Source organism: Anabrus simplex, chromosome 7, assembly GCF_040414725.1.
Source record: "Anabrus simplex isolate iqAnaSimp1 chromosome 7, ASM4041472v1, whole genome shotgun sequence".
NCBI lineage: Eukaryota > Metazoa > Arthropoda > Insecta > Orthoptera > Tettigoniidae > Anabrus > Anabrus simplex.
The window spans coordinates 225035232-225051831 of NC_090271.1; the positions used below are offsets into that span (position 1 = coordinate 225035232).

Consider the following 16600-nt stretch of genomic DNA (forward strand, 5'->3'; position numbering starts at 1 on the left):
TTTTGATTTCCTGTTCTTCTACTTCAATTTTCTTTGTGAGTGGTTTCTGTTTTCTCAAAGGATATTTTGAGGCCAATATTTTATGAAATAATCTAATGATGGCCATTTTGTAAAATATACTGTAACACCTATCTCATATAGAATTATCTTCCTATTCAGACTCAGATGCTTTTCGCACTACCCAAATGTAAACTTCCCCTTGTTCTTGTTCTATGTACAAAGTTTTTTTTCACTCACAGCTAATATTGCATGTTTGAACTAGACATTGTATGGCGCTTTCAATATAGCATTGTGCTTCCCATTCTTCACCAGACATTTCAGGTAACAACACACACTCAGCACACTCACCAACCACTACGACTAGCTGTTCATGAAAGGGGCAAAAGTTAGTAATGAAGGATAGCTCTGTAGAGTGCAGTTAACAGATGTTACTACAACACTGTATTAACATGATATTTTAAAGGTTTTATAAACAAGTTCTGAATTTTGGAAATGATATTTTTATCACATCATGGTACTTCTAATGGCATGAACAAAGAAAATAAGTTAGATTTGATGAGGGTAGCAATCATCACAACATGCTCACTGAAAAAAAGAAGAAAAAAACCCTCACAAATATAAGGAGCAAACATTTCACATGACAGCCATTATGGAAAAGCATGTTTTCTAAAAGTCATTTGCCATTCACTCAAACAATACAACACAAAGAGACAAGAGACATTCAACATTACTAATGACTGCATGCTTTCCTTTTATTGCATAAATAATGCCAATGGTTGTTAAAAATTTGACAGATTTTGGAATTTACTTGGAATTATTTTAATTAACATTTTAAAACCAGACATCAACTGTCTGATCAAAATCAATTTCCTTTCATTATAATGCAGCCATTATTAAGGACATATCTTTATTGTATCTTAGTTAATGTAACACATTTTGTACACATTTGTTTATTTGGGAACATAATTAGTTACAAGTCATGTCAAAAGTGATTCACCTCTTTCTTATATTTTCCTTTAGCAAATTTATTAATTTGAGTTAAAGAAGCAGTGCTAAGTTTCCATCTACATAGCAACTAAATTTGTGAAAAACATGAATCAGAAAACATCCTATTAATTACCACTATTCATATAAAGATACAAGAAGTCTGAACTGCACCAGGTACATGTTTGGCAAATAAATCTTAGATAATATGCTGCAGGTTCTGAGAGAAAAAACAGGATGAAGAGATTAGTAAAAGCTGTGAGTGAGAATCATCATATGAAAGAAACAACTACTCTGAAGAAGATATTGGATTAAAGGAAATAAAATATTTCAATGAAGCAGTGTTAAAATGATTAAAGGCTCAAAACGTCAGCATTTATGTACTTACTAGTGACTCCTGTCCCTGTAACAAAAAATACATGTTTTAAATGGGTTAAAAGAAATATTATTCTTAAATTATTGCAAGAAAAAATCATTTTGTTATAAGTCATTCAAAAATGGATTATTTGAGAGAATGTACAGTTATAATATGAAAATATACAAGACATCCTTTTTTTCTTTGTGCATAAGTTTCTCACTGATTTAAGTAAAACTTTTAAGTGCATATCAGATTGTAGAAAGTTAGAGATTAGTTGACTGTTATTAAAGAAATTATTCTTTAACAAGAGGAAAGCATGTGCATAAATGTGAGATCCCAAACATGAAAAGAATTATTTGAGACATTAAAAAAGGAACACACAAGTATCAGAATATTTCTTATTTAAGATAGGTATTGTATCAACTTCAGGTAGAAAGAAATCTCATGAAAATATGGATGTGAAGAAAAATAATGTAGATTGAGCTTCTGCCAATAATAATCTAATGGTATATGACCTATGGAGGGGCCTGGTGCAGTCTTTTGAGTTGATGCTAAAGGATGACCTGCACATCTGTGAACATGGGGCCTTATGTATGTTGAAGATGGCACAAAATCCCAGTCTCCAATTTCTATAAATTATCAAGATAAACAATAATTATAAAAATTGACTGGAATTGATCTTATTAATTTCTCTTGAAGCCTAAGTCAGACTACTCAAAATTTTTCTTCTAAATTCCATGTTTGCATTCTGAATGAAATCTGCACCAAAGAATGGATCTGAAACTCATTCAGTTGATACCATAACATAAATTGGGGTAACTTCGAAGGGAAATTTTGATCATTCCATTGCCAAGAAATTTATTCTCAAGTACAATCAGAAGCTAATAGTGGGATCTGTCAATGTCTGTGTTTCACATTCTCAATCTTTCTTCTACATAGGACAGCTAGCTGTAAGAATTACATTTAATTAAATAGTGTGGTCTGTAACTTAGTGAAATAAATAGTTATTCTACAGCAACAAAGACTGTTTTACATCCTAAATTAAATCTTGGCTTATTAGATAAGTGTCTGGCAATATATTCTCCACATCTTTAGTGGAAATATTAAATAGGTCTCTCATGAATGACTTTTAAATAAAACCATATTAATTTCACAGGTTACTTTGACCATGCCGTGTAATAACAAAAAGAAGTGTGGAGGTCATTCTTTCCAAAATTACAGCCCTGTCTACATCGAGAAAGCATTAAATGAAATTTCAGATGGCAGTATAGACATCTGAAACTTATGTAATTACCAGGACATAATGCAGGTTTATCAATGTTTATATAGCATATTCAATGGGCAGGTTTAAAATAAATTGATTTCAATAATACATTGTTAACTTAATAATTTAAGGTTTTTATGAGTGGATTTTATTAAAATTTAGTGTTTTAAATTAAAACATATGAATATGCAAAATAAATGTTAAAATTCTATGAACACATTTGGTTCATTCTTCCTTGCTAATGAAGTGACAAATGTGGCACTGCAATTTACATAACCTTTAAGACTACAAACACTGATTCTTAATCTCTGATAACCTTTGACTTCCCTTCAGCCATGCTTACAGCTGGTCAAGCTTTCCCACATAAGATTTGCAGTTAGTTGCAAAATTTTTGTACCATCAACCATTTCCTTCTGATTCAAGTGGACAAGGTAACCTGTGAACAATTACTGTATTTACTCCTGTATTAGACCCCCTCGCATATTAGAACCCCCCCCGGCATTTCGAGACGAAGAAAATGAAAACAATAAATCTTGCCTATAACACCCCCTTACGTAATTCGTAAGAGAACGACGATGATTCCGCTTCAAACCGGGTACAAGTCTTATTGCAGCTCTGATGACATCGCACAAATTTGTGAATAGTTTCGTCCGTACGACCTACGCAATGAAAGTGCGTCGAATCCATGTGGTACATCTGTATTTCGTAGTTAAGAAATGTCCGCCTCTGTAGCGTAGGTCTACTGCAGCTCTGATGACGTCGCACAAATAGATGAATAGGCCTAGCATCATGTCCAACCCGCGCATTGCAAGCATGCATCAGTCATGCTATATGTCTGTGTTTTGTAGTTAATGTCTGCCAGCATAATGGTTAACACAATTAGTTGCTGTTTTCGGGGGGTCTGACTTCGATTCCTGGTACCGTACTGCCAGAGATTTATGAATGGCAGGAAGGTTGATATGCGGTAAAAGCGGTACATGTAACTCCCCTCCACTGGCGGTGTGTCTAAAAAGAGCTGTAGCACCTCGGGATGAGGAAACGAGTTTACTTTAGTTGAGAAATATTCGCGGTTGTTGCTATTTATACAGCAGGCGAGATAATTAACAAAGTGGTCATTTAACATCTCGTAACTCGAGCCAATATAGGTATATATTTGGAGAGAAGTAAGTTTAAAACGTGATAAAAGCAATCCAATTAAAACGATTGTTTTACTCGCCAACGTACCTAACAAATAATAATTTTATATCCCCATGTACTTTAAACGATTTTCGGAGACGCCAAACAAAATATACTAGGGTAACTTATGCGTTTAAAAAAAGAGACAACAAACGTACTGTACAAAATTAAACATTATGATAATAAAGCGCATTACCGCCACACCTGTAGATATCCATAAATGCGGTATATTTTCCTGTCATTTATTTTTATTTTTTCCGTCGAACTTTTGACACTATCAGGGTGATAATATACTTAACCTAAACAATGTGGTCTGTCTTATCTCATGGACAGCTGTTTATGTAAATCCTGATGTGATAAATGTAGAGAATAAGCATGAAATGTACTTAAAAATAAGGGTCTATATTTCAACAGCTGCAGTTATCAAAATAATGTTTCCAGTTACTATGTATTACATTTGGAAGTACAACTTTTAATATACGCTAGTTATCAGCTGGCATGCCTTCTACAGTATGGATTTATTCGGAAGGAGTGGCTTCTGCTATATATACACCAACTGGGAATAGATTTACACTGTTTAGACTCTATAGTCGGGAACGAAATTATTTTTTAAAGGTTCAAAAAGACGGGACCTCGTATGCTCTTGATTGCAGTGCATGGCTCAAAGAGAATGAAGCATGGCTGACGCGACTGGCGAGAGATAGCAGTGAAGATGACGTCACTTAGAATGCCGACACGCCTGTAGCAATGCAGGGAAGTTGGCGGCGCAAGGCGATAATTCAAATGAAAGCAGTGATCAGGTTTACTGTGTGGTAGGCCTACTGCTGAACTGACAGAGACAAACAACTGGCCATTAAGTTCTTTTGTATCAATATTTAATTATATGATAACACGATACGCTTATCCCTTTCTTCTACGGGATCGAGTATGAAGTGAGACGAATCTTCGTAGCGAGTTTTTACGGCTGTGTGCCCTACCTGACGTCAGCCTCACCAGAGGAATTAATGAGATGTAACAAATGACGTGATATGAGTAACTAAAGTCGTGTTCACCAAATATTGTCTTTTTACGTTTAGAAATACTGCCTTCCGACGAAAACAGCCAGTATAACTTAAACAAATACAGTATTTGACTTAAATACATTCTAAGTTTGTTAAATAATAGTACATATAGAATGTATACACGTAAAATTTATAGCTCTTTATAACCTAGAAGTCATGTATTCACTGCAAAAAATTTTGAGGTTATCGCATATTGGACCCCCTTTACTATTTTTGGCTGTAAAAGTGGGGAAAAAAAGGGATCTAATACGCGAGTAAATATGGTATTTGTCTTCCCTATCAAACTTAGTTTGGCCAAAGTTACCAAAAATCTGAGGAAACTTCGATGACAATTTATTTATCATATAATAACCTTTAAGTTTTTCAGCCCATTAAGACTAAAGCAATATTAAGAAAATATTAGAAAATACGTGGAAAAGAAAACAATAACAGAATTAAATGTGTTATTCTGTTATTAATCAAAAGCTTTCTTTTCCAGGTATTTATCTAATATTTTCTTAATCCGACAGTGTGGAGTGCTCTAATAATATGGCAAGACCAAAATGTTGACAAGTGTGGAGTCTCATACACAACGTGCAGCTTCTGCATTATGCCATCGTCTGTCGTAGCGATTGTGAACTAAGTCAAACTTTCTTTTACATAGGGATAGTGTATTGTTTTCTCTTCCTTTTGGTGGATATTTTCTCTCTCTCTATCCACCACCTTTCCTTTGAGACCGGGCGAGTTGGCCGTGCGGCCATCCGGGAGATAGTGGGTTTGAACCCCACTGTCGGCAGCCCTGAAGATGGTTTTCTGTGGTTTCCCATTTTCACACCAGGCAAATGCTGGGGCTGTACCTTAATTAAGGCCATGGTCGCTTCCTTCCCACTCCTAGCTTTTTCCTATTCCACCATCGCCATAAGAACTATCTGTGTCGGTGCGACGTAAAGCAAAATAGATTTCCTTTGAGAAACTTGAAAGTAATGAGTTCTAGCGCTGTGATAATCGATCTTGGTGGGAAGCTGTAAAGTGCAGTTCTCTGATGAGATCATTTCTTTCCTTTTTAAGGACAGTTACAATGACAAGTTAATTGATAAACGATGTTGCTGTGGTGGAAATGAATGCCGAATATGGAAGCAGTACTGAGGTGTTTGATGTTGAGCCACGTGCTTGCACGTCAAGTGCCTAAGAATTCCAATGGGAAGGTATTTGTACCTAAGTGGTTCAGAGGGAGGTATTTCTCACACCATGGAAATGCTGGGGCTGTACCTTAATTAAGACATGTCTGCCTCGTACCCAAATCCTAGCCCTTTCCCATACGTACGTCGCAGAAAACCTTCGATGTGTTAGTGCGACGTTAAACCACTAGCAAAAGAAAAGGGAAGGGTGGTATTTCATGATATAGAGAAGAAGGAGTATATAATATAACTCTAAAATTTTGTGCGTGTATGTGCTGAAACTATCGAGTTACAGTGGTTCCAATACAACACGTTTTATGCTCCTGACTCGCGGTGAGTAGAGGCATCTTCCCACACTAACGAGTGGCATGTGCTGCGACTGCTCCTGTGCTGAGTGGTTAATCCTGCATTCATTTCGACAGACTGGAAAACTTGAAGGATTTTGAAGGCTAACTAAGCCAAGGCTGAAAAGAAAATGCTTTTCACTTTAACAAAAAGAAATACGTATAATCTTTAAGCTAGCAGATAATGTGCAACAAATTTCTCTCCATTTGTTCACATGAAGAACTCATGTCAGATATCATCCACTTCATCTAAATTCAGTTTCACTATTATTTTCATATCAGAATTTCTAGAACACCTTGAAATGTGGTTTAAGTTACCCCAATTTATGGTACCCTAGTCAATTGTTACCAGCTATATTATCATGGTGGAAGCATCAGAGATAAAATACCTTCTGGAGTCTACTTGACAAGCCTTATTCTTTAAAACAAATACTTACTCAATCCCAAGTTCAGTTCTAATATTGAGATATAATCTGCAGTTAAATATATTTATCCTGAAATCACTTGAATAATTTGATCAGTATACAATGGTTCCATGTTGTGAACATATCTGAGCCAAAATGATTTGCAAATGTATTCAAGAATCTTGAAAAGCTGAGAATATTTATTTTTTATAAAATTTACCCCATACAGTCATGGTATGAAATGTCATAACCATTAAAATTGTAGAAAAAAAATAATGGCTCCCAACAGGATCCAGAGTCATACAGTGTTTTATCTCTCCTGTTAAACCAAAGTATTCTTTCAATTATTCCTTTCCAAGTGTTCTATTCTTACTGCTATTGAACTTTGGTCATGAGTGGAAAAGCAGCAGCTAACCCTCTGTACTGCTATGCCCCATGTATGTGATAGCAGAAATCAAATTAATAAATAAGGTCCATGACATGAAATATACTACTTTCATTCAGTTTGAAAAGTAGTTCTTTCATGATAAGTTCAGAGAAATAATATAGTTTTAAAAAATAGCTTGTATTTTCAATAAACACTTTTGACATGTGAACAAAAGACAAAGGCAAATGATGTGGTATATTTTTCATGCAAAATCTGTTATACTCATAAACTAAAAGTAAGAATTAAACATTCAAAGGTGTTCACAGCTCAAAATCAGATGTAACATTTTGGTTTGGGCAGTGGTCATCTTAAATGAAATGCAAAAAAAAAAAAAAAAAAAAAAAAAAAAAAAGTATAATAATGGAGGCTTGCAAACTTATGATAAAAAGTTAATTATTAAGGAGATCCATTCAAAGGATGTTTTGGGGTAAAATTGATCATCACACTTACTGTTTCGTTGCCAGCAGCAGTCACCAACTCCTGCAAAGCTCGGACTGACAAGGCCTGCTCTATCACAAACACGCATTGTGACAGGTCTGGTGGAATATTCTGTAACAGTGAATGATACAATATTATGGACAAATATAATTTTGTATGAGTATGGTACCGTATGTTAAGTGATCACAAGATGATTAGAGAAATGTTAATATACAGGCTATGAGAAATATTCTAAGTAGTAATGAGAATTATATTTTATCAGTTTAATACTCATGAAATGTTATACTTCCGGATGAAGTCATTTTCATGTTCAGCAACAATATTAGATAGTCCAATTGTATTGGGAAGTATAGTTTAAATATCTCTGCACGTTTGCATGGAATCATTTCAGTTATATTTTGCAGTGTGATCAGATAGATTCAGGTTGGAACTGAGCAATCATGGCTACTTTTTCTTTATGAGTTTGAACTTGGCCACAACACATAAGGGGGATAGTCACAAATGTTTACAGAGCATCTCAACCTGATACAGTAAATTAATAAACAAATCATCAATCGATTCTAGATATTCTAGATTATGGTATTTGACAGTTACCCACATTTTTATTTTAAGGAAGCTACAAGTTTTTCCAGTCTGTCAAAATATGAAATATGTCGTAGGTTCGATATCCTAATTGTGGTGAAACCTTCAGTAATCATACTTAATATAATAGATAAAATAATAGTCCGCCTCTATGGTGTAGAGGTTAGTGTGATTAGCTGCCACCCCTGGAGGCCCGGGTTCGATTTGCGGCTCTGCCACGAAATTTGAAAAGTAGTACGAGGGCTGGAAAGGGGTCCACTCAGTCTCGGGAGGTCAACTGAGTAGAGGGGGTTTCGATTTCCTCCTCAGCCATCCTCCAAGTGGTTTTCCATGGTTTCCCACTTCTCCTCCAGGCAAATCCCGGGATGGTACCTAACTTAAGGCCACGGCCGCTTCCTTCCCTCTTCCTTGTCTATCCCTTCCAAACTTTCCATCCCCTCACCAGGCCCCTGTTCAGCATAGCAGGTGAGGCCGCCTGGGCAAAGTACTGGTCATCCTCCCCAGTTGTAACCTCTGACCCAGAGTCTGAAGCTCCAGGACACTGCCCTTGAGGCGGTAGAGGTGGGATCCCTCGCTGAGTTCGAGGGAAGTGATCATTGAGGCTGGTTTGATCAGCTTTCTTTTGCCTCCTTTATGTTCAACAATTTGCTATTATTTTCAAGGTGCAAAATTTTAAAGTTGTTGATGTCTATGAAATGATGGGAGCTGTCATATGCGTGTTCTCCGAAGTTTGAATGCTAATTTCATCTAACAGCACAAAGAACTCAAAAATACTGTTAGATACAATCAGCATTCAGCCTATTGAGTTCTAGAAGATATGAAGTTCAACACTGACACAGAGGGAATTATTTTGCATGATGTCCAATAAATCCACAACAGAGGTTAAATGTTGATAAAACTGTTGGACATATCTTGTGATATATTGAAATCTTGCTGTGTTACAAAGGAGTATTCCTAATTCATATCTTCTAGAACTCAATAGAAACATTGGACATTGTTTAAAATCCAGCATAATGCAGTTTTGTAAATGTACAACCTTAGACTATTCGTCAAATAGAGCTTATTTTATTCAATTTTGAGATAATTGTTGATTAATATTGTAATTTTATGAGACATATATCAAAAGATTTTATTTGTCACTGATCAACATAACATTGCTACATCTACAACAGTTCATATATTCACCATTTTACATGTATATCATTCCACTACATCCCCAGTCCATTCTTTCATCTTTCATCTCACCGCATAACTCTGTTTTAGGACTATGGTATATACATATGTATCTTGGCTAGGCTGATGATGGCCCTTATTGGACTGAAACTAGTACCTTGTAATAGTATATTGTAATGTTTTTGTAAACATCGCATGATTGTTAAGTATTGAGAAGGTGGATTAAATTTTGTATTCATTTTATGTGTAATCTTAACTGAATACCGAACCATCTATGAAGTTTATAACCTTGAACGAATACTAGCGGTATAACTGAATCATACACTATTAAAAACAGGAGAGGAAATGCTCTTTCTTCAGTATACTCTATACACAAACATCTGTGTAAGGGCCAGTGCCTTAGCCTTAAGGTGGCAGTCCAACCAAAGCAATCGGAGTTTGTGGGCCAATAACTCGCAAGCTCTTAAATAAACTTATTAAAGAAACAGAGATGAAAAATAACCCAACGGACAAAAAGCTGACGATCTTTAGAACAAAAGGGATAATGCAATTTGGATGCTGGAATGTTTGGGGTGATTTCAGCGCAAAAGTGGAAAAAGAAAATTGGAACACATCACATCACATCACATCACATCACATCACAACACAGCACAATACAAGACAACACAACACATCATGGGAAAGCAGGAGCTTGGTGAGCAGATGGAGACTGACGAATTAAAGAAAAATATATAATTGTTCCACCTTGGACAATACAACAAAATATGTCTTAAAGGAAATTTTAAATAAATTCACGTAAATGGTACATATTTCAGTCCCATTGGGCCTTCTTCAACTTTGAAACAAAAATGTTAAGTCTAAGGATTAACTCTACTTTCAATTTAAATGAAATTTCTAATCAAACTAGTTCTTTTCGAGACATTAAAAATCCTTGTTGATAAAACATAAAGTTACAACTCATCCCATCCTTCCCAAAAAAATTTAAGTTTCTTCCACCAACAATTTACTCTTCCCCCTCCATTGCCATAATTAACAGCTGATCTGCTTGGCAGTCCATCAGTTTTATGTTTTGCTATATTTCTTTTGTTTTCTGTATTGACAACATATTTTTATTTTTTCTAACTGTTGATTTCTCAAGACTTTTCTACATGATGATCATTTTCGATTCTAACAAATTGATACCTATTAATCTTGTTCACAATTTTTTTACATCAAGACTTCTAGAATTGAGTGCTTGTATATACTGTACTCTTCTATTTCAAGATTGATCTTTTGCAGGAATTTTAGTGTTATGTTTTTAGATTATATTTTTGTTTTCAAGATTGAAGAAGCCCCAATCGGGCCAAAACATGTACCATTTATGTGAATTTATTTAAAGTTTCCTTTAAGACATATTTTGTTGTATTGACCAAGGTGGAATAATTATATATTTTTCTTTACTGTGTGGTCAATATGGTACAACCCAAATATTAGATTCTTAAATGGTGAATTATTCATTAACTTGTGTACTAAACATGATATAGTTATTGGAGGGACGCTTTTCCCTCATATGGAGTGCCACAAATTCACATGGGTACACCTGTCCACCGCACAGAGGATCAAATTGATCATGTGGCAGTAAATCGTAAATGGAAGCACATGCTTTACGATGTGTGGAATAAGACAGGAGCAGATGTTGGGTCTGATCATCACTTGATGATGGCTTGATTTTAATTCAAGATATAAGCAAACACAAGAATTTTTCAGAGGCGAAAGCTGAAGAAGGATTTGATAGAAGTTGAAGAACCATTTTGAAGTTTTAGATCTAGAAGTTACTGAAGGAGTAGAGAAAATATGATAAGTCATTAAAAAACATTTAATAGAGACCTGAAAAGAGTCCTTAGGACCTAGGGAGTTGCTTAAGTAAGACTGGATGTCAGACTAGACATGGGAGATCAACCAGCAGAGGGAGACAAAGCAACTTATTCTTAACTGTAGGACAAGGCACATCGAAAGAGAGCTCGAGAAGCAATACAACAACGTAGACAGACAAGTAAAGAGGAGTGCTCGCAATGACCAACATCGGCAGATCGAAGAACATGCAAGCAAAGCCAAAACATCCACAAGTAAACGTGATGTGAAAGAACTGTACTGGATCACGAAGATATTATCTAACAGGAGTCATAGGCAGAAACATCCCATTTGTAGAAGAGGAACTATGCTTACTGGAGAATATGAACAATTGGCTAGATGGAAGGAGCATTTTGAAGAGATACTCAACTGAACAAATGATCCAGTGGACTAAGTTGAAGAAGAAGAATCAGAAGAGGAAGAAGAATAAGAGGAAGGGGAGATTGCATATCCGATGTACTCTCTTTGAACAAAACCAGAAAGTCAGTGCTGCTGCAATGCACGTGTTACATTTCAAAATACTGTATAAGGTGAATATTCTTTCTACAATGATGTGAAATGAAATTATAACTAGATAGTCTGTTTCGTCTTGAAGTCACATGAAATGGATTAGTGTTCCTAGACATTCAAATTGCGATCAAATTCCCTGTACTGCGGTTCCAGACAGTCACTCATGGCTATCACGTCGCTATACACTGGGTGGAGTTCTTCAACTGGAACGATGCTATGTGGTTCATGCCTGTTCTCTTTCCCTCTTTGGCGCTTAGTAGTACCGAACATACTCCAGCGTTCTAGTATGTTATGCTCTCTCCTCAAATGAACAACAGTAGGGTCATCTGAAGATACCTGTAACCATAGTGCGGGTGATTTTACAATTCGCGTCTTTCTACACATTTTGTTCAAGAATAGAAAAATCCGGAAAATGTTCCCTATCCATCTTATTCACCACAAATAGATTGCTTGGACAAGCAGTCTCAATAACACTTTTCCATTCCTGAGGAATGCATACTGGACGCACTCCCTTTCTTTTTTTCAGTTAGTTCTAAATTTATGTTGCATGGCAGACATCCGTGTGGGCAGAGGATTCAGGAGGTCAAACGGACTGTATCGCGATTGACCTGTCTAAAGCATTTGATAGGGTGGATCATGGGAGACTACTGGCAAAAATGAGCGCTTAGAGTAGGCGAAGCTTTATTTGACCCTGTAATAATTAAAAGGGGGATTCCTCAAGGCAGTATTATTGGACCTTTATGTTTTCTTATATATATATAAATGATATGAGTAAAGAAGTGGAATCAGAGGTAAGGCTTTTTGCGGATGATGTTATTCTGTATAGAGTAATAAATAAGTTACAAGATTGAGAGCAACTGCAACGTGATTTCGATAATGTTGTGAGATGGACAGCAGGCAATGGTATGTTGATAAACGGGGTTAAAAGTCAGGTTGTGAGTTTCACAAATAGGAAAAGTCCTTTCAAGTTTTAATTACTGCATTGATGGGGTGAAAGTTCCCTTTGGGGATCATTGTAAGTATCTAGGTGTTAATATAAGGAAAGATCTTCATTGGGGTAATCATATAAATGGGACTGTAAATAAAGGGTACAGATCTCTGCACATGGTTATGAGGGTGTTTAGGGTTTGTAGTAAGGATGTAAAGGAGAGGGCACATAAGTCTCTGGTAAGACCCCAACAAGAGTATGGTTCCAGTGTATGGGACCCTCATCAGGATTACTTGATTCAAGAACTGGAAAAAATCCAAAGAAAAGCAGTTCGATTTGTTCTGGGTGATTTCCGACAAAAGAGTAGCATTACAAAAATGTTGCAAAGTTTGGGCTGGAAAGAATTGGGAGAAAGAAGACGAGCTGCTTGATTAAGTGGTATGTATTGTTCTCCCACCTATTCAATACAATACAATCTTAAAAGTTAGGACTTTGTCCTTATCAAAATGTTAAAATAAAATTTAAAAAATTGGATGGTACATGTTTCGTCGCCTATCAATAGTAGGCATCACCAGCCATTTTTTACCTTAGGAATAGATCAGGTACCTGATTGGGAATGACTTATGAATACTGTTAAAAACTATGTCTTGTAAAACGGATTGGAGATTGTTAAACAACTAATACAAAATAAAATGTGGTATACTATTACTTATCTTTATAAAAATGATTTTTATCTTTATTGTAATATCTTTTAATATCAGTATTGTAATCTTCAAAAGACTGTCATGTTTTTAGACTCAAATATTAACACAATATTGTTAAGTAATAGTATACCACATTTTATTTTGTATTAGTTGTTTAACAATCTCCAATCCATTTTACAAGACATAGTTTTTAACAGTATTCAAAGGCATTCCCAATCAGGTACCTGATCTATTCCTAAGGTAAAAAATGTTCGATGATGCCTCCTACTCTTGATAGGCGAAACATGTACCATCTAATGTATTAATTTTATGTTAACATTTTGATAAGGACAAAGTCCTAACTTTTAAGATTGTATTGTATTGAATATGTGGGAGAACAATATAAACATTCTAGTGTTATTTAATACAAATACTTTCAATACAGACCCAAAAATGAATTTTATCACATGTAATAAGGGGTATGTTCCGAGCTGTCAGCGGAGCGATGGCGTGGAATGACATTAGTAGACGAAAAAGTTTGAGTGGTGTCTTTAAAAGTAGGAAAGATCACAATATGAAGATAAAGTTGGAATTCAAGAGGACAAATCAGGACAAATATTCATTTATAGGAAGGGGAGTATGGGGGTTGGAATAACTTACCAAGGGAGATGTTCAATAAATTTCCAATTTCTTTGAAATCAATTAAGAAAAGGCTCGGAAAACAACAGATAGGGAATCTACCACCTGGGTGACTGCCCTAAATGCAGATCAGTATTGATTGATTGATTGATTGATTGATTGATTGATTGATTGATTGATTGATTGATTGACTGACTGATTGCTTGCTTTAAGTACAGTGGTTCTGACTGCATGTTGTATGCATTCGGCACACACAATTCAAGTTGTAAAGAAGCAGGATGGTACAGAGAACACTTCTGGATAAGATTATGCGTGGTCGGATCATTGGCAGATTATGGGCCGGCCACAGTCAGCGCCAGGAGAATAATGTCGCCCAAGCCGTCATTTCACAGCTGTAAAGAAGATCAGAGCAGAGTGTATGGAATCAAAATTAATGATTCAAAGACCTAACTGATGATCATAGGCCACCCCAAAAACAACTAGCCAGATTTCACAGGAGTTGCTGGCTATGAGACCAATAACAGCTTTGAATACTTTGGTTCCATTGTCACTAAACACTGGTGATTGTGGCCTGAAATCCACAGGCGCATCGTAATGGCGAGAAATTCAACAGCAAAGCTGACATGCATCTGGAACAACACCTACATCATCATTAAGATGAAACGAAGATTGGTGTGAACTCTCATCTCCACCCATTGCACCTATGCGTCAGAAACTTGGGCTGTGAAGATGGCGACGAGGATCGATACTTAGGAACTGTTGATATAGGTGACTGTTACAAATACTATGGACAGCATACTGCACCAACGAGTCAATCCCAAGATAACTTGGCGTGAAAACAAGCCTGCCGACCCTTGTGAGCCAACAGTTTATGAAATACTTCATACATTCCACCAGGAGATCAGTGGCAATGGAAAAACCTGACCAACTCATAAGCCTGTAAGGTGTAATCCACCTTGCTCAGGATAGAGAATCCTGCAGGAGAACCATCAACATACTTTTGCATCATGATGTCACTATATATGGTTAGAACATGAGAACATGAGGGAAAGTTGTACTGAAAATGTGACTGGGGTATAGGAAGTATATCTGCTACACTACGGTACAACTGTGAGTCTGTCAGACAAACAACCATGGCACTGGTGTCAGTGCCTGTGACACACAGTGAATGTTGGTAAACATCAAGTAACATAACCAGTTCCTGTGCTTGTTGTGATTCATTCTATTTCTCTGACCTTCATCCAGGTGTGTTGTATTTGTCACACCAAGTTGTTTTTCCTCGCAAATTAAGTGATTCACAGGATACAGAAGCAAGCCACTGCAATGTGGTGCGTGTTCTTAACTATTGTATTACCTTACATGAAAATATTGTGTTTTACAATGTATCAGTACCGGTACCTATGTCCAAAAAAATAAAAATGTTTCACACTTGCCTTGCTATACTGTATGATTGTGGTACAATGTGTTGTTATGACACCCAACATGACAAACATATGGTACTGGTAACAGTAAAGTGTTGAATACTAAAAATGAACAGCTTAAACATAGCTAACATGCAAGAGGTAAATACTGGTACCTAATATTTAACCTTACCTTATCAGCAATAGTTTCCAGGTAGCAATGGCGGTTGCCGAAACCTTCGGCAGCAAGGCAGACTCTCTCTCCGGTGGCAGTGCACGACAGGCACACCATATCCTCCTGCAAATTAATACAATATATCAACACTTCTATCGCAAATACACTTTTACAAAATAAAAAAGAGACAGGCATACACAAATTATATTTTCTTGTCGCTTCAACTTATTACGCCCACATTAAACATTTGTTTACTAACAAACGTTTTTATTAACTAAGGCTGATATATTTATGTTGACATTTAGATTTTTGGGTCTAGTAGGCTTAAATATGTAACCAGTACGGAAAATGACTGCTTCACCACTATGTTGATACCGGTACAGTACCGGTACTTGATACACAACAATACCAGTAAGCCTATGAACTAGGTGCAGTACCATATTTTAGGTCTGTATATACGGTATGGCAAGAAATGATCAATCTTTTATGGAAAGAATGCAAGACTTGAATTATTATTATTATTATTATTATTATTATTATTATTATTATTATTATTATTATTATTATTATTATGAAACTCGATACTAATAGAGTTTTCAAATTGCAACAGTCATTCACGCTACCGTAGGCTACAGGTGTATGGCTTGCATCTTATTTTACACTAAGTTCGATTGGTGAGCACCTTGCTCTTGTTGGCAAAATAGCCAAGAATCAAGATACGGTAATCCTACCTTCCGTGCGATAAAGAGGAAGGGGAATACCCGGCTTCCACAATGAAATAGCATTGAAAACCTGACGGATGGCACCAGTAGTCCAGTACATAGTTTTATAAATGAGCCCAATCAACACAGCCAGTACGGTACCATACAGCAGGCTACTTACTCTCTTCGTTCTTTATTTATTCGGTCAAAAATGTAAAATATCTACGGCTGTTCATTTGTTATATGGGTGGCAATAAACACATATTCTTAGATATTTATGTACCGTGCAAATGTTAATGAGCACTG

The 16600-nt window shown here is 36.1% G+C and overlaps 1 protein-coding gene across 1 annotated transcript in view; it reads right to left on the reverse strand.

The window, feature by feature from the left end:
• Positions 1 to 16600, reverse strand: part of RyR (Ryanodine receptor) — a 623761-nt gene that overhangs the window by 458083 nt on the left and 149078 nt on the right. Inside the window, exons 2-4 of the mRNA XM_067151578.2 lie at positions 15612 to 15716; positions 7626 to 7724; positions 1373 to 1387 (exon numbers count right to left, since the gene is read on the reverse strand). Coding sequence (XP_067007679.2) covers positions 1373 to 1387; positions 7626 to 7724; positions 15612 to 15716 — 219 coding nt within the window. The remainder of the gene's footprint in view (positions 1 to 1372; positions 1388 to 7625; positions 7725 to 15611; positions 15717 to 16600) is intronic.